The sequence below is a fragment of the Falco rusticolus genome, chromosome 15 (genome assembly GCF_015220075.1).
Source record: "Falco rusticolus isolate bFalRus1 chromosome 15, bFalRus1.pri, whole genome shotgun sequence".
Lineage (NCBI taxonomy): Eukaryota > Metazoa > Chordata > Aves > Falconiformes > Falconidae > Falco > Falco rusticolus.
In genome coordinates this window covers 10,421,465-10,440,266 of record NC_051201.1, presented here as the reverse complement: position 1 = coordinate 10,440,266, position 18,802 = coordinate 10,421,465, and the positions used below count along the sequence as shown (strand labels likewise).

General features: G+C 37.1%; 1 protein-coding gene across 2 annotated transcripts in view; it reads left to right on the top strand.

Moving 5' to 3' along the window:
• DYNC1LI2 (dynein cytoplasmic 1 light intermediate chain 2) overlaps positions 1-13,852 on the top strand; it is a 28,730-nt gene extending 14,878 nt beyond the window's left edge. For both annotated transcript variants that reach the window (XM_037408951.1, XM_037408950.1), the window contains 9 exons: positions 143-306; positions 648-741; positions 1,309-1,444; positions 1,766-1,877; positions 2,960-3,019; positions 3,757-3,798; positions 4,244-4,361; positions 5,375-5,491; positions 10,832-13,852. In XM_037408951.1, the coding sequence (XP_037264848.1) occupies positions 143-306; positions 648-741; positions 1,309-1,444; positions 1,766-1,877; positions 2,960-3,019; positions 3,757-3,798; positions 4,244-4,361; positions 5,375-5,491; positions 10,832-10,938 (950 nt within the window). In that variant the 3' untranslated portion in view covers positions 10,939-13,852. The remainder of the gene's footprint in view (positions 1-142; positions 307-647; positions 742-1,308; positions 1,445-1,765; positions 1,878-2,959; positions 3,020-3,756; positions 3,799-4,243; positions 4,362-5,374; positions 5,492-10,831) is intronic.
• The last annotated feature ends 4,950 nt before the right edge of the window (positions 13,853-18,802 follow it).

Below are 18,802 nucleotides of genomic sequence, written 5' to 3'. Positions count from 1 at the left end.
CAAGGCTAAAGCTTGCATCATGTAGTGCCTCATTATAACAGGTGGGAAAACAAGGTGAGATTCCTAGTTAGTCATAGATTAATTACGGTTTAAAAAGAAGAACTAGTTCCTTTATTGTACCTTAAGATCTCTCTCTTAATAGTTATAAAGGAGTTTCAAGAGTATGTAGAACCTGAAGAAGGCTACCAAGGATCACCGCAGAGAAGAGGCCCTTCTGGCCAAGAGGATGAACACGTTTCTTTGCCACTTGGAGAAAATGTGCTGACTCATAACCTTGGTATTCCTGTGCTGGTAGTTTGTACAAAAGTGAGTTTTTAGTTCTGTTTGCTACTACAGAAAAGTTTAATTTACTTTTCTTTTAGAAGGCATGCTTTATACAGACATGCAAAATGAATTCTGGATTAATATTAAAGGTATTTATTTTAAAAGCAAACTTCTGCCATTAGTGTCAACTTTCAATTTTGCAGAAGGGGTAATAACCTTATAAATTATGTTAATTACTTGCTCTTTTGAGTTATTGGTGGCATTTTAAAGCCAAAGGCTCTAAGTAAATGTAATGTGTGTGTAGTATTAAGGAAGCTGTTTTATGATGTACTGGGATCAAATGACTGGGGTTTTCTCATTTTATTTTTCTCCCTTGCTTCCAGTGTGATGCAGTGAGCGTACTCGAGAAGGAGCATGATTACAGAGAAGAACACTTCGACTTCATTCAGTCACACATTCGTAGATTCTGCTTACAGTGTATCCTTTCCTGCAGTGAAGAGATTTGCTGTAATCTGGAAGCAAGAAAATATGTTTTAGTGTTGAATTGCACATAAAATTAATCTGAGAAATTGCCCTTCAAGATTGCTTGGTATTCAGTTTGTTACTGTGTAGCACTTGTTGTTTTGGAAATGTTGAGAAACGTGTAAAACTTCCAATAGGTTTTTAAATTGTGCATGGGAATTGGAACTTTTGTTCCTTTACAAAGGATTTGTCTTGTACTTTGTGAGGTGGTTTTCCTTGGTTTTCCCCTTGGAACTTGCAGTTCCCATATAAACTTGAGATCTCGGCAGTCTCGAGTTTTTTAATTTTTCAAAGGTAAGTGCTTGGGAGGGTAGGTAGCTTTTGTATATGTCAAAGAAAAGTATCATGAGTCTTCTCCTGTTCAACCTTCCTCTCCCTGAATACTAAATGGCTGTAGCTTTTGCCTTGAACTACTCCTCAAAATTAGGTCCAGCAGAGATATGTGTGCTCTCTCAAGTTTTGAAATTCTTACTATAGTTTAAAAAGTGTATCTTCCATAATTTTCCTTAAATACATAATCAGATGGAGCTGCCTTGATTTATACATCAGTTAAGGAGGAGAAGAACCTTGATCTGTTGTATAAGTACATTGTACATAAAACATACGGTTTTCAGTTTACCACACCTGCCTTAGTGGTAGAAAAGGATGCAGTTTTTATGTAAGTATAAGCAGCATGGTTTCAGAGTGTTTTCTATTAAGCACTACACTTTTACAAGATATATATAGAAATAATTTGAATAGTTTGCGTTGTTCAAAAGCTTAATATGAGAGTCTTCTGAAATCCTGAATTAAAAAACTTAGTGCAAAAAACAACTTACTTGGGTTACTTGACTCAGAATATACCATTCTAGTTATTTAGTATCTTTGTAAGACTGGTGTGTAATAAAATTGCCTTGTTCAGATAGAGGGTAGTAAATAAATGGTCTCTGCAGAGGCGCTTTTAGTGACTGAAAAGGCATAGCTTTCCTTCTTTTTATAGACCTGCCGGTTGGGACAATGAAAAGAAAATTGCCATTTTACATGAAAACTTTACAACAGTGAAACCAGAAGATGCATATGAGGATTTCATTGTAAAACCTCCTGTAAGAAAGGTAAAAAAGGGGTAAATTCTTCCCTGCCCCCCACCCACAAAGTGCCCTTTGCTTGAATGGCTGCTAATAACTACTAATGTTGAAGAACTCCGAATTTAAATGTAATTTTTTTTGTGTGTATCCAAATGCATGAAACATTAAGCTTTCATTTTCCAGTTGTTTAAAATACTTCAAGCAAACATGGAAACCATTCACCTTACTGAATGAAAGGCAGTCCAAAAGTAACCATTTCACATGAACCTTTTTGCACCTGTAGGGCAAAACCACTCTTTGAAAATGGGGAATATTGTTGTAGGACTTGAACAGTTTACACACACAGACACACAGAGCATCGAGGTTACCATGTAAAGGCAAATACTGTCAAACAAGACGGTATATCGCTATTGCATTAACATATTATTAATGACAGATTTCTTCATGTAAGGCTTCATAAGAACAGTAAATAATCCATATAAATTCTGTATATTGCTAGTTTTGTGAGTATAGGCGCACAGGAATAGGAGAGATGTAAAATGGATAATACGGAAAATTGTAAATGAAAACTGTATTCTGGTCTGCGTTGGAAAGCTTCTTTTACAACTTTCTTACACACTTAACGTTTCCAGGGAAAGATCTAATCCTGTTGTTTGTAATTCATGGCACCTACAGGAAGTAATCATTGCTTAGTAGTAGTGCTGTGACTGGTAAGAGCTAGTGTAATGCTTTTGAGGGCCAAGGGATTGAGTGTGGGGTCTTGCGGAGTAAGGTAACATCAGGTATTTTAAGAGATACTGATGAGATTAAAACCTAAATTTTGAGGTGAATGTGGCTACTTTACAAGTACTCCTCTTGCTAGGAGAATACCCACAGGCTGGCTCAGTGCTAGTCTACTCCATTCACTTAAAATGCTTTTTTTTCAATTACAACTTCTTAAATGTTACTTACTCCTTTAAATGTGAAAGAAGTTGTGTTTTGTTTTTCTAAAAAGTAAAGAATGGTATTGAAGTTTTGCCTCTTTTTCTTTCCTTTTGATCACTAAAACACAAAACCAGTTACAGTATTCTCAATTTTTACTTCTAAAAACAAAATACTTTGTTCAACAGTTAGTCCACGATAAAGAGCTGGCAGCAGAAGATGAACAAGTATTTCTTATGAAGCAGCAGGTAAGAATGGAAGAATGAAAATAAGTCCTTACTAAAGATTTCAATTTAAGCTCTCTGTTGTTATTGCCTTTAGTTTTTCATTCCTCATTTAAATCACTAGGTAGCCACTTTTCAGCCTTGCAAATTCAGATGTAATTTTGAAATAAGTCTTTTCTTTATTTAAACAAATACCAGGAGAAAGTATAGCCACTTATCTGGGCAAGTTGAAAGGAAAATATGCTGAGAACAGAAATAATTTACATGTCACAGGAGAAACGCAAGAAGTCAAATTGAAATTTCACAATATAGATGTATTGATGTATAAAATATAAATACTTCTAAAATGTAACATCTTAGCACTGCAGTTTTCTAACAGCCAGAGGCTTGAAAGACTGTAGGGTGTCAAGTTGGTTATGCTGTATTTTGTTATTTTCTTTATTGCTCTATTTAAAAAACCTAACGATACTTTCCTATATAATTGATTATAAATATCGTAGAGGTTGCAGACCTTGGTGTTTATGGTTCTGACTTGCAGTTCTGGAAGGGCTGTGTAAGACAAAGGACTGCAGCTTATTTACTCCTTTTAACTGTCCTCTAGTGGTAAAGTCTGGAAGCATATAAATATCAAAGAGGAAGCCTGGAAATAGAAATAGGGGGAAAAAAATCAAAGAAATTAATGATTAGTCAGCTTCACTCTATATTATTCCTTTATATTTTTCTGAAATATATTTAATATTCCAAATATGTTGTTTTTGCAGTCATTCCTTGCCAAACAGCCAGCAACGCCTACAAGAGCATCAGTAAGTAGATCCAAGAGAAGAGTAGGAGGTGTTTTGTTCCCTTCTAGGGAAGAGGGAATGATTCTAACCTGTAGAAGTTCGTTTTGTAAATGAAAATGTAAAATACATAATCGCCCCAGACGGCAGAAAGTAATTAAAAAAAATAAAAAAAAGTGGCAATACTTAAAAATGTTGCCTATAAATTACTTCATTCTAATTCACTGCGGAAACAGAAATACCTGACAATTATTGAACTGAAAATTTCCTGTAGGGATTCATCCTTTCTTTTAGTGGAGGCACATGCCCAGAATAACTGTTGTTTTGTTTTGTATTTTTGTTTCCCTAGTGTGCATACACTACAGTGCTAATATAAAGGTTTTAAAAGTAACTTGTGTGTAATGTAACATTTGCTTTATGTAACTAACCCACTTAAGTTCTGATTTGTGTGATTTGGACTTTTTTTAAGGAATCTCCTGCAAGAGGCCCTGCAGGATCCCCAAGAACTCAAGGCAGAGCTGGTCCTGCCAATGTACCCAGTGCCTCACCAATAACATCAGTTAAGAAACCAGATCCAAATATTAAAAGTATGAATAAGCATTTTACTGTTGTGTTTTTTTTTTTTCCCTTCAAAAAATAAATCCTGTTTTGTAGAAAGATTTTGGAAATTTATATACTAATGGTATAGTTAGTTTAATAACAGGAATGAGTTAATGACAGAGCTTCAGGTTTTCTTTTTTTCTTCTTTTTGTCATTCATATGACTTGAAGTAGAGTTCTGCTACTGCCAAGCAGTCAGAGTTCAAATGCATTATTTCCCTAATATTTGCCTAAATATGCTTATTATGCATCAGTTGGATTATTAGAGTGAGGACTGCTGTAAACTACATGCAGTTTTATACTTCATATTACTGTTCTGGAATCCACAATGAAACTTGTTCTTCTACTAAACCCTCTCTAGAATGTCATTTTCTAAAGTACATGGAATAACTTGGAAATTATTTTTCCAAACCTTTGCACACCCTCAGCCCTAAGGTGGAGCTCCACATTGCTGAGTGGTTTCTTTCCTCTCTGTATTAAGAAGGTTGGTAGCACTGGTGTTGTTTTTAATTGCGCGCTGTGGTGTCATACCTCACTTCCAGTGGATGAAGTACTCATGCAGTTGTAGATCGTGTCTTATTGCTGTGTATCCAAGTTCTGATTTATGAAAAGTAACGTGGCATTTAAGACTGCACTAAAATGGCTGTGCGACTTGTGCAAGGCTTACAAATCTTTAAATTGTACATTCATACTTAATGCTTTCTTTCTTGGCTTCTACATTTAGAAAAAACAAAAGCATACAAATAATTAGATTAAAATTCTGTGAAACCCCCGTATTCCAGAAGAGCAGTAATATGCTTTCAGTCATCTCTGACTTTGCCGAAGAATGCAAAGGACTACTGTCTTTAAATTGAGCAGGGAAAGACTTTCTCATATTTGAGGCTTATTTCCTTGATTGGTAAGAGAGTTAGTTATGTGTGTATGTAAAAAACCAAGTTCTGTCATTTACCACCAATAACTATTCTGTGGTATATAGATGTATGTATTTGTTTTTTATTTAGATAATGCTGCAAGTGAAGGTGTCTTGGCTAGTTTCTTCAACAGTCTCTTGAGCAAAAAGACTGGTTCTCCTGGGAGTCCTGGTGCTGGAGGAGTGCAAAGTACAGCCAAGAAATCAGGTACTGGACTTGTTATTGCAGGCTGGTTTGCAGCTTTTTAGTATTTGGCCCACATTGGTCAAACTGTGCATATCTTCTAAACTGGTCAGTGAAGTGACAGACCTTGACTGATGACAATGCCAAAATGTGTAGTCTTTAAAAAAAAGAACTAAACTACTGCAATTTCACAACTCCAGGGCTTCTGTTAAGCCTGCTACATCTTGATTCTTTGACCGAAGTTATATTGCTGGATTATAAATTACATTTGAGTCTTGGTCATATTCAGAAAATGCTGATTCCATTTTTTTACTTGAGAATTCCTTCCTCTCTTGAGACTTAACTTGTTGCTTAAAGGATGTGCAGTTTATTGGGTTTGGACTGTAGTTTCCAGTCAAACGATTGAAATCTCTCCAGAGTTAAAGTTTAAATGAATTACTGTTTATGACAGCTTGAAGTTATTCTCTCATAAATTAATTAGTATTTTATTGTGATCCAACACAACTGGTAAGACTGATCAAGTGGATTTGTTCTGTGCATGGGACTAAGACTGCATTGTATGAGATTATTTGCTGATAAGTAATTGCACTGTTTAGGTGAAAATCGAGAAACCCATCAGAATACTTGGCACCTATACAAAACTCAGTGTTGTGAAATGCATGGTTGTTCCACCTGATAGTAGAAATTTACTGTTTTGATTTTTTAACTGTTTCTTTTTGATGCTGGCTTTCCCATCACACTTAGCATTCAGGAGCCTTCCTTACAGAATTATTTTACTACTATATTATTGATAGATATTCTACTTCTGATCCCAAACTTGTTAGATCATGTAAAATTTAATGGTGACGCCAAACCTGTGGTTTCTGATGCTTAGAGGAGAGTGTGAGGCCCAGCCAGACATTCTGAACTGGAAGTGAAAAGTATTTGATGCCAGCCACAGTGATGATATTGCCAGTGAGAGAACCAGAGCAGTTGTTGGAGTGTGGGTCTTTGAACTGAAACTATTCCTAGAGAGGAGGCATAAGGATTTATTTGAAAATGGCTAGAATTTGGCTTATGGGAAGTCAATTATTTTGTTGGGGTTTTTTCATTATAGCATGATGAATTCTCTAATTTATCTTTAGTAAATTCATTTATAGTAAAGATAATAATTAAAGAATTATTTGTATTCGATTATTTGCATATTATTATTGTATCTACATTATAACAATATTTAATCAATTCTTTGTTGATCCAGAATGCCTTCTTCGGTTAAACACTGAAAGGTGTCTCCTGCTTCATCAAGTGCAGCTTCATGCTATTGCTGACCACAACGTCACATTAACTGTTTTTATAGAAATAGGACTAGAAATATTTTTTAGGAATTACTTTATCCACGCTCTTCATCTAAAGCAGAATCAGTTAGGGAGTTCCTGGCTAGCAATTAAAAGCAAACAAACTCTGAAATAAAAGGTGTAATGTCATCTCTCCTGGAAGACAATTAACAAGTACTTAATTTCTTAGTTATTTTTTCTCTTGTACAGTCGGTGTTTCTTAATCCCTGTACTATTGTCTTGTTTGAGTTGGGGCAGGGGTCTGTGTTGCCCCCTTTCTGTTTGCAGCAGCCTTTTGCCTGTGGGAAAGCTGTTACCCTTTTGCCTGCGACTTTTGTCTGGACTACAAAAATACGCTTCTGCTGGCCTTTGCTCACAGGACATGTTCTCACAACTCTGATAATTCTTACTGTTCTGCTTTGGACTGTCTACTCCGATGACCTGTTCCTTTTGGTGCTCAGAAATGACTGCAGTATTTCAGACAAGGCTTTGTCTGCCCTAAATAGGGGTTACTTAATCCATGTTATGTGTTGTGCTTCTGTTTAGACATCACAGTGTGATGCAAATTTTTTTTGTATTTGTGTGGTACTGGTCAGGGTTTGTTGTAACAATACAGCCAGTTTAATACAATTCCTGCCTCCTAGTAGGAGGTTTTCTAGTCTGTATAAATTACCTTAGTACTTCAGAAGGTCATATGTTTGCTTGATCGCTGGTTTCCATTCTATTACTATGCACCACTTTGATAATATTTATATAAATAACATTTGACCTCCAATCCTGTCTTTCAAAATCCTTTGTAGTCCCTTCAAGCGTGCTTGCCTACATATCTGGTATCTTCAACAGTTGGACAGGGTGGACTGCTGAGTAAAAATAATGACTAGTACTATGGATAACTACTGGGTGATTTTAAGAATTACAATACACTTATTTTTCTGAAATATCCAGACTGGTTTTTTTTCTAGTTTATTTATATGAAGGTTGTGTGAGATGTGATATGGACCACTTCTCCCTTCTCCACAGGACCTGTTATCCTATCATAGAAAGAAATTTGGTTGGCTTGACACAACTTGTTGGTAACAGATCCATGTTGATTGTTGTGCTGGTAGGCTGTTCGTAAGCACCTAAAACATAATTGCAATTGCTGGAAAAAATACTAGAGTAAAAACTAACTAGTCTGTTATGGGCTTTATTCTTTACTCTTTCAGTCTTATAGAACATCATGTGCCTTTCGGGAGTTTTCAAAGATAACAAATGGCTATGTGTACCATCCCCACCTCCCCTCCCTTGTGTCAGCATTAACTTCTAATTTAAATAAATTATTTATCTCCTGAAACATCTAGAGACAGCAGTCATACATCCTTTCTTAACTTGTTTTGTTAGACTAAATTAGACAAGTTCTCTTCTAGTGTTCTGTTAGAGGCTGAGCTCTGTTTTCCCTACTAGTTTCTTCTTCATTAGTTCCCATCGTTGGCTTATCTTTTCTTGAACATGGGTGATTAGAAATGTATGCAGCGCTCCAGATATATCTCATTGTAGTGCCTGGTACAGCAGTTCTCTCTCTTTGGTGGAAGCACTTCTCCTGAGTGATCTCAAGGTCGCAGTTGGCTTTTCTTGGCTGCATCAAGTTGGCAGCCCACGCTCATTCCCTGACTTTTGGAACAGAACAGTCGGCTTTCCCTCACAGCAGAATATGCCTGTTCCTTGTCAGCTGATGCGCTCACATCTTATATTCAACCAATATAAGATTAAACTTTCCCAAGAAGGTAAGGGCTCCCAATGTTGGTATCTGAAAAGCTCTTTTTGATTTTTCTAAGGTGCTGGTGGTAACATAAAAGATTACTTGCTTTATTGTGGAAGAGTTTAGAAGAATATCTTGGAGAAAGCATTTATGGCAGCATCCTCTGTGCAAGTAAATGTACTAAAATGATCTTTGTAGGCATGTTAAATGTCTAATCTCAACTGTTTAAAGAGCTCTGACTCTTCAGAAGGGTGACACTAAAAATACCTAGCTTTAAAGAGACCGTCTGTTTCTCCCACAGCTGTGAATGTCCTGTGGTTGAAATGCTGAGGTTCTGTCACAGGAGGAGGTTGTGGATCTCAACATACTGGTCAGCATAGTTGGTTGATTGGTTTCTGCCCTGTCAATTCTTGAGAGAACGCTGTCATCTGGGCGGATGCTGCTATGTCATGTCCGTTTTCCATGCTGTGTAATTCCTCAGCCATCTTACCTCTGTGTTTCTGGACTGTCTTTCTTCCATGTGTTGATTATGATACTTCAAAGAACTTCAGTTGGTCGTTTCTGTGGTGGACTGTTTTGCTTCACATGGACTTCTAGACTTAAAAAGTTATTTCATTTATATTCACAGGAAGATCATTTGCCTCCACCCTTCTATTCCTGTGCAGTAGAGAAAGAACTAGAGTTCCCTGCTTTTGCTCTAATCTAAGGGAGAATGCATATAATTGTGTAGAACCCATCTAACTGAGTAAGGCCATTACCATCCTTGACAGTGCTTTGTAGGGAAACTGAAAGCAAGTATTAGTTTAATTTATAATGGAGGGGAGATTTTTATTTTCTTAAAAACTGCTCCTTGTATTTCTTCTCCTTTTGAAAAGTGCTCACCCGTGGTGGTGGTAAAGGGGAGTGTGTAAACCTACACATCACTGAACAGCTTGGCAATGTTTTTCCTGTCCAGTGTGGGATAGTTGCAGGAGACAGCTGCTTGGTATTATTTTGGAGACTTAAGTATCCAGTTCATCTAGCATTAAAAAAATATAAATTTTTTGTTTAGACCTACAAACCTTTTGATTGGGCAAGAACTTTGTGCGTTTTTTTAAATTGTTTTAGGGTTTAAGTTGTTTTAACTCTAAGGTACCATTAGTCTACATGTAAAGTGTTTTGTATTGTAAGTTACATGTTAAGTTACAAGTTAATGTACTAATTTTTAATTTTGTTTAAATACTCATGCTTTGAGTAGATGCTGTTAAGAGTACTGTAGATGACTAGTGCTTGGATCTAAAACCTCTATAGTGATTAAAGGTAACCTTTTAATGTGGTCATGTCTTTGTACTGTGGAAAAAAACACTTAAATCTCTAACAGTCAAATCTTGCCTTCTTAATGTTTTCAGCATGTACCCTGGAAAAAATCCACCTAATATTTCACACACATTTGAGCTGGAAAACAGATGCTTGTTAAATTCTTTGGCTATGTAAGGAAGCTGTACATGGTTATATAATCTAGTTTTTGTCTAAAAATATAGCTTTTTAATCTTAAATGCTTGTATGCTCTAAGCATTAGAATATATTGTTCCAATTTTAGTGATTAATTTGTCTGTGGGTTTATAATTTTCAGAATGAGAGAATTAAACTGATGGTTCAGTTAGATTTGTTAAGAAGTTTTGAGTCTAATATAAAAATGTAAGATACGCCTTTCCATGAAATACTTCAGTGTGTCTGTTTCCAATTGAAGAAGTCCTTTGAAATGACTGCTCTGAGATATTACATGAATATGCAATTCATGTCCCCTTTTTTAAGGGAAACATTGTCTGCAGACGTAAAAGAGTTCTTCCTGTGAGTTGTTTAATACTAAAATACAGCAAGTGTGTGACCAAACAAATGTGATTTTTATAGCAGGTGTCCTATGTACCTTGGAAAACTTGGATAAAAACTAAATAAATAATATATTTTTTTTAAATAAAAGGCCTTGCTATCAATACTAACAATAAAATTGTATACAGGTGATTTTTATAGAAAATTCTAAATGACCTGATTTTTAAAATTCTAAAACAGCAACTAAGATATATCACAGATATTTTTGTGCTTCATGCTAATGCATTTCATCCCTTTAAACCTTAATATTTATCAGTCTTCATTGGTACACAGGCATTATCTTGCATTGTGTCAGGCCCTGCGTTCTCGAAAAGGTGGCAGAATAATGAGAAAATAAATAATATATTGTCATATAAAAGTAATTTTATGAATACTTGTACTCATTGGTTAAAACATTTCATTGAAATGAAGATTGCTTTAACCTTGTCCTTTTTTTCTTTTTAGGACAAAAAACAGTTTTGACAAATGTTCAAGAGGAACTGGATAGGATGACTCGCAAGCCAGACTCTATGGTAACAACAAACTCTCCTCCAACAGAGAATGAAGCTTGATAGCGCATAAAAAAATGCATATGTAAATGACCAAATAACTATGTATATTGATCTGATAAGACCAGGAATTTTCTGCTATGGCAGATGCTATCAGTTTTCTTGGGGCAGGGGAAATGAGCTTACTACATCATTGCCTTGTCCCGGTAAAAAGTGCACATTCAGGAAGTTTGCATATAAAATCCCTCTGTATAAGATAACCATTTAGAGTTTATATAGGGCAATTCTTTTGGTTTTGGAGGTAAGCAGGTGCAGCTGCATTTCCTGTTGTGAAGAACACAGAGAAGCAAAATGGAGAATTCTTATTAAAATACTACTACTGACTGCACACGAGGCAAGAAAGAGAAATGAAATCCTCTTTTGGAGTTACTGGAATTGGCTACTTGTATGTTTGCAAATGCATTATATTCTTGGAGTGGTGGTGGTGGTAGTGGTGGTGTAACAGAGCATTAATTAGGTGAAAGAAGCCTAGGTAGGGAATGGAGCCCTAAAAGGGGAGAAACAGATTTGGGACAGCGAGAAACTAGAATGTTGGACTGACTGGAGAGGAGCAATGTTGTTAAATCCTGTGTTTCACATAGGGTAAATAATCACTGTTTTAAAAAGACTACTTTACATTGGAGAGTTCCAGGCCAAACACTAAGCATCATGGGAATTTATTCTTGTTATAAATCTCGTTTTAGTTTTTGAAGAAGTCTTAAAGAGTGTGGATGCCCTTTATGGTGTAGCTGACAAAGGGAGAAACTATAACTTGTTTAGATCCAAGTGCCTGGCACAGTGTGTGATGTGTCTTTAGAAGGTGCTTGAACTTATTGTGCACTGTAGTACAAACAGTCACTGTTTGGTTTTATTTTAAAATCAGTAGTTTGGCAATTTGTATTTAATTTTAAGTCCTGTTTTCTGATAGCTTCTGCCTTTTTTTATGCCAAGAGGCTAGCCTATGAAGAGCGGTGGGTGACGTATCATTTTCCCATAATGAAATGTGCTACAGAACACTCTCAGTATTTTTCTTTTTCTTACTTTTTGTAACTAAATATTAGCTACCAAGCTAAAATTGTTTCCTGCCTTAACACCTGTGGAGGTTTTTCAAAAAAACTTTCAAGGCCCTACTCCCAACCACATCTGCTGCAGGTGCAGCCAACTCCAGTTCTGAAGGCAACCTAAAAAGTATGAATGTGTACATGATGGACATACTCAATAACTTGTTCTGTTATTTTCTTTAATGTAGCATTTCATTTGGAAAGATGGATTGTGGTTGTCCCCGTTCTCTAACGGAGCTCTGTCCACGTTCACGTAAAACCATGATTCTGTAAAAGCAAACCTGCTATGGTTACTGAAATGGCACTTTGATTTTTATATATGGTATGCTTGTTTTACATGTACACACTACCATAAATTAAAAATACTAAGCATATTCTGTGCTCTTAATGCTGAAGGGAAAAACCACAATTTGAATTATGCAGAGTTTACTTTTTATTGATATGAACTTGTTGTACTAAATCTGATGTCTGGATATAACTTCCCTAATATATATTGTTACTCAAATATACAGAACTAGATTGACCACTAACACAGTACTGGATGTTAACTTCAAATCCTATGTTACATCAAGAGGCTGTTCTTGTAAGTCTGTCTAAGCATTATCTAGAAAGCTAAGAGTATTTACTTGCCTCTTTGACAAACATTAACATGAGTATGTTATTTGTGCCAGTTTTTTTGTTGAAAATACTATTGTATTTTATTTTATTTTTTACTTCTTTTTTTTAATGAACGGTATGACCTGAAGTTATACAGTTGTCTAGATAACGGTTAGACTAAGACTGTGGCTGGCTGGCGGGTAATGTGGATGTACTTGCTGGTATAATGGGTGCCAGCTGCAAGTTACCACACCAGAAGAAGTAATTACACACTGTCCTTCTGACACTGAAAATTGAGATTGGAGACTAAAACGTCAAAAACCTGACAGGAAAATTGAAAAAAATGTGTGATCGTAATGGGATATAGTTTGAAAACCTCAGTCTGAAACTGCATTTTTTTGTTATCTAACCTGATAAGCACTTTCTCTAGTTATATGGCTAAAACTTAAAATCTAAGTACTTTCCCGTTCTATGAAAATGTTAAATAGACAAAAATTGATCAAAACTGATAATGCATGATAACTTACCAGCTTTGCAGAAAGATGCTTCTGACAAAACAAACAGATTTCCGTTTTCTAATTGCAAGTGAATGCTCCTAGTTTATTGAACAAAAGTTGTGAGTAATGTAGCATCCTGTGGTTGCCAAAGCCTGTCAACTTTGGTGAGCTGCACAGTTGTTATTCTGGTGTCTTCAAGCATTGGAACCAAAGGCCAAATTGCAAACAGCCTTTACATTTTCAAGTGAAACTTCATTTTATTTGCAGATACACTTGTATGGTAGACTGTTTAAACTATTATGTGACTATATTTATATGCATTATAGTGACTGCATCTACTGTTCACGTTTAAACTTAAGAAAACAAAAGATGAAAGCATTCAACTTGAAGCAAATAGAGAAGTTTAAAGATTGGCCCTCCATGAAAATGCTGTGGTTATGCTGCTTGATTTTAAGTTTGCACTTTTTTTATTGGCATTTAAAACTGTTTAAACTGAACAGAATTTCGTATTTTATTTAATTTAACTACGTTTAAGGTGACTGCTCTGTACATCATGAACTTAACAATATACATGCTGTAAATGAAAGTTCACTGTCCTGTATACTAAGTTTATTGGGTTTTTTTCCAACTTACAATTAGGACTGCAAATGTATGAAACAAACCTTAGTCCAGTTGTATGGCTTTAACCAGGTGCAGTATGCAGTCATGTGGAATCTTGCTTTCTAGTGCTGGCAAAATGAGGACGTCTTTACTGGCTTCAATAAACACGAATCCAGACTGCTTTATGTTGTGCTGCTTGGTTGTTTTTAAGATCTCCCTTCTAGAGGTCTTTCCGTGGGAGCAGAATATTGGTGAGTTCTGTGAACAGGAGAAATAAGTTGAATAAGAAAAAAGGCTTTTACAGTTGTGTACCTGAATGGTAACTTCCTTCTGGGGAGTTCTTGTACCAGCCTTTGCTAATGCAGCTCCTCTCTGGCATTCAGCGCATGCACATTGTGTAAGTAAAGCAAAGCTGGTATAGCTACGTTTGCACAGAGGTGTGCTCGTGATAGCTTACACCTTAACAGTTCGGTTAGCAGAACTGGTTTTGATGCAAAGTATTTGTGCTCATATATTTGATCTCATATATTTCATGAGAATGGGGAAACAATTGCGTATCTTCCCAGGTTAAGATGTATACCTTCTAATTTATTTTGTGGAATACTGTATCCAAGCAGAGCAGTGGTCCTAAATTTGCAGGATTAACATCCAGGTTATGAGAACTCAAGGAGTAAATTGCTTGAATGGTGCAAATGCCTTTTCTCTGCCAATAGCAAAACTAAGTTTTCTCCCTTTGGTGGGTGTAACAAGTTCTTCCTAGTAGGCATATAAGGAGTAGACTGATTAAATTAGGATTCTACTTGTTTACTTCATTGCTACTTTAACTGGATGCCTGTATATTCCCTTACATTGCTTGAAGTTCTAGTTATTAATGTTTCTTGAGTCACCTTGCCTCTGAAATGCAAAGCAGCTAGGCTTTGGGTTTCTAAAATACGTAGTTTCTCTAGAAGTGAAAACTTATGAGGCCATGAAACAATTGTGAATTTAGAATTGCCATAATGCTTTATGTTTTAATGGGTTCCTTAACGCAAATAATTAATTTTAGCCCTTTAAGATGGCATTTAGAAAATATTAGAATTAGAAATTACTTTGGAAGGAAACTAAATGAAGACTTCATCTCCAGATGTGTGCTGAGGTTGAAAGTGACTTTCGTCAGAAAGACCATAACAGTGGATTTAAATGCAAGAGTGCCCTTGTAACTCTTATCTTCACTTTGCTGCTGTTCAACTGTAATTTGTTTTTTTGAAACCAAAATGTCTTCAAGTCTTTAAAAAATAATAATGGGATAATAAGGTTTTGGTGTGGAAAAACATCTCGCTGGAGGGTCTAAGCTACTCTTACAAGATGAATCTTTCACTGCCTCTGCTGTTCCAGATGGTGGTGGTACCTCCTCTGTCTTTTTAGCTATGGCAGGATTTTGGTAGGGAGCGAACTTCTCAGATAAGAACCTGTGCTCGGATAAAATCGTCAGTTTCTGAGTCTTTGTAGTTCAAATACCTACAAGGAAAAGGCTGTAGAATTTGTGAGGTTGTTACTGACCTAAACCAGACTCTTGTTGTCTGGGTAGGTATGTAGAGCTGCATGGAATATGTAAATTGAATGTTTAGCACCAAAAGCAGAACTTGTCTATTAGCGGGCAGTGTTAATTCCAAAAGCACAGTTTTGCTGGAATTCAGTTTCCCCTTCAAGGAAGCATTGACATAAAAATTCCAGCCTGTTTTACTACAGCCTTCATAGTAATTAATTACTTCTTCTCTGATCCACTCAGATTGTGTGGAGAAGATGATGTAAGCACAAATAATTAAGAAAGCCAACAGTCTGAATTAATGCTTTGGGAGACCACATGGCTCTGGTTTCACACACATCTGAGCTTTCTGCAGTCGAATGTAACTGTAGGTTATAAACAGGCATTTGATGTACTGGGAGTCGCAGAGGTGCAGGTGAGGGTGGAACCTGATCTAGCATGCTTCCTTTGCTCTGGAGAAGCGCAACAAAGCGAGCTCTGACTTGCACATGTACATCAATGCCTTTTGAAATTCAGATGCTTAAAAAAATAGCTCAAGGAAGTTAATTTTCTAAATGGAGTGCTTCACAAGTGGTAGTATAAATGTGGTGGTAGAATGCTTCAAAATCATGCGTGTCTCCGTAAACCTTAAGTGTAGGGCACCTAATTCTGCTTTTAACTGGCTTACAGCCACCCACCCCCAAATTAGTAGTATTAGCACCTTAGACATTTCTTTTGCCAAATACAGCAATGGACTGAAGAGCGTGGTGCTGATGTTTAGAAATACCTGATGCAAAAGATTTGACTTGTCAGTGTAAGTTGGTAAGTAGCAATGTTGCCCTCTGAAGCAGCTATGCAATCACTTTGGTCTGTGTACTGGAGGGGTTATATGAAACTACGCTAAGTTACGTGCAGGAGGTCTGAGAGATAATGTAAACAAGGGAAGCTGTCACTTTTCTCTGCTGCCTTTGTTTGCAGGCTTTCTGTGTGGCAGAATCAGCGTTGCTAGCTGTAACTTTTTCTCTGAAGAAGAAGGTCCTTGACTCCCCTCTCCCTGACAATTAATTATAATTACATGTTGCTGAAAGTTTCTGGAGATGAAATGTGCCAAGTCCAGAAGGTGGCAGACATGGGAGCAGTGCCTGTAGGTAATGCTGCTTAGCGTGCCGTTGCAAGATGCCATATGCATTGCTTGTGATGTTCCCTTAATAATTCTTGTTTGGCAGATTTTTATTGCTTTTTATTTGCTAAGTCTCATTTCTTTTTTTGCTAAGTCTCTTTCAAAGAGTGAATTGCTGAATTTTTCCCAAACAAAAGCAGTTTCATTCAGTTCTAAGCATTCTGTTAATATGGGTTAAGCTTTTTTTCTTTCTAATTTTGAGTTGTCTTAAGACACTCTGGTTTCTTTCTTCTAAAAGGAAACTGTTGGATCTGTGCACAAGAAGGCCGAACTAGGTTGTGCAAGCTGCCTTTGAAAAGTGTCTGATTTTTCAGTGTGAATATTTACTAATGGTACTGTTGATACCTGTTTGTATGTTACACTCAGTGTAGCTGTGACATATGTAAAAATGTCATCTTTCTCTCAGACTTGCCAAATGCTTAAAACCAAAAAAGAATCCTTCAGAATATACCAGAAAGGTGATTGCAACTAAAAGGTGCTATGAATAGTCTTGCATGGATATGCATAAGAATGTGCAGTAAAATAAAGAAAATAAAAGAAAAGGAAACATGCAATTGTAAATCTCTGGCACGCAGCTTACCAGATGGACACCATTCCAAAAACCAGGCACTTTCCTTTTGGAGAGGGAATGAAATGGCAGCATTAGAATTGAGTTAATTGATATAACAGAGGGAAAAAGACCACTGAAAAGATAATGGATGGAGGTGGGTACTGAGGCTTGGACCACATCAACCTTACATACTGTTCACCGGACTCTGAATTTGAGTGACTAGAGGACAGAGTACTCTTGACTTGGGTGCATTGGCTGAAGAGACTGGCTACAATTTTTGTCTTGCCTGTTTCCCTGTGTGAGCCCAGCCACGTTTTTGGTCTGACACCAGCCCTTCGACTGTCCTGCAAGGCAGAGTGGGACAGGCAGCAAACCTGACCCAGGGACAGCGAGTTCACAGTATGGTCCCAGTGCGAACAGGGATGGTGGGCACGTGTTGTAGCAGGGCAGTATGTGCCTAGGCAGAGGCTCCGTAATTAAAGTTTGCATCTGAACACAGGCTTGACACGGTTTGGTTTCAGCACAAACTTGGACGTCGCACTCAAGTTTTAATGTCCGTATTGTCTTAAATAGTAGGATAAAGGTGGAGATGAATGTTACTTGCTGTGGTTTGTTAATAAAAACTGGTTTACACTGGTAATAAATCACTGAGTACTACAAATTAAAACCTCTCTTCCAGAGGAATCAATTGCTTATCTATGAAGGACTTAGTATACTGACTATGCTTTGGAGATTATTAGAAAGTAAAGATGTTCAAAAATTTCAGGTGATCTGAAAGACTTCAGTTCCTGTGCCTGGAGGCAGAAAGGGAGAAATAGGAAAAAAATTCCATTTTATTAAAGATCAGTCACTGACTGCACAGAAAATCCCTTAAATCCAAAACAAAGGCAAAAAGGCTAGGGGGAGAGCTCTTGGTACTTGCAGCCAAACCCTGAACTGGATTTGTCTCGCTTAGGTGTGGAGGTCAGTCAGGAGAGTGACAGGCTGCCATCATCTGTGTTGTCATCTCCCTGCATGACTCGGCAGCTGTCAGCTGACACTATCCTTCAGTAACAGTTGTGAGTTCCAGTTGTAATGGGCTGGGTTTGGAACAACTGAGCGGTATGTTAGCCTTTGATACATGTAAGAGATGACGGTTCCTGAATTAATACTGAAATTTGTGTATGTTACAAACCTGAAATGTTACAGGTTTATTTTCCTGGAAAAAGCACAGGTGCCCCAGAAAAATACTGGATTGTCAGTAGGCAGCTATAATTGGTGACTGTTTAACTAGCTGTATTAGCCTGTTTTGACCCATAACCTTGCAATGCTGTTTTGCTGGGCTGAGAAATTGCCGGTGAGACTGGCAGAATCTGAAATATTTCAAATTTAGCAAAAGCCCGTCAAAAACTCTGCGAGTCATCTGTTAGCTGAACGGAAGTACAACACAACTATTAAAGAGAATGAAGTCATATCTTAAATACTTTCAGCACTGCTTCCTCTGCTTTTGTGTTTCTTCTGTCCTGTTCTACTCCCTCCTCAAAAATAACGTAAATCTTTTGGTCAACTTCAGTAACAAGAAAGATCTCACAGATAAGCTGGCTTAGTACTAGTTGCATGAAAATTAGCGGCGTGGTGGAGACAATAAATCCAAAGATTTCCTCTGCTTTAGGTAGGGATCGCCAAGTCAGTTTGGCTAGTTCACAGGCGAGACATGCCAAACAAAAATCTGTCGGTCTGCACACATGGAACCTGGCATAGCACTTGCTTCCTCTTGCTCAAGCAGTAGTTCGAGGACATAAATAGGAGCTAAGCCTGCTGTGTGTGAAAAGGGACCCTTGGGAGGGTGCTGGGTCATTGGGCTCGGTGGGAGGGGTGAGGTGGGGAAGGTGGGAAGAGAAGACATAAGTCTGCAAGGAA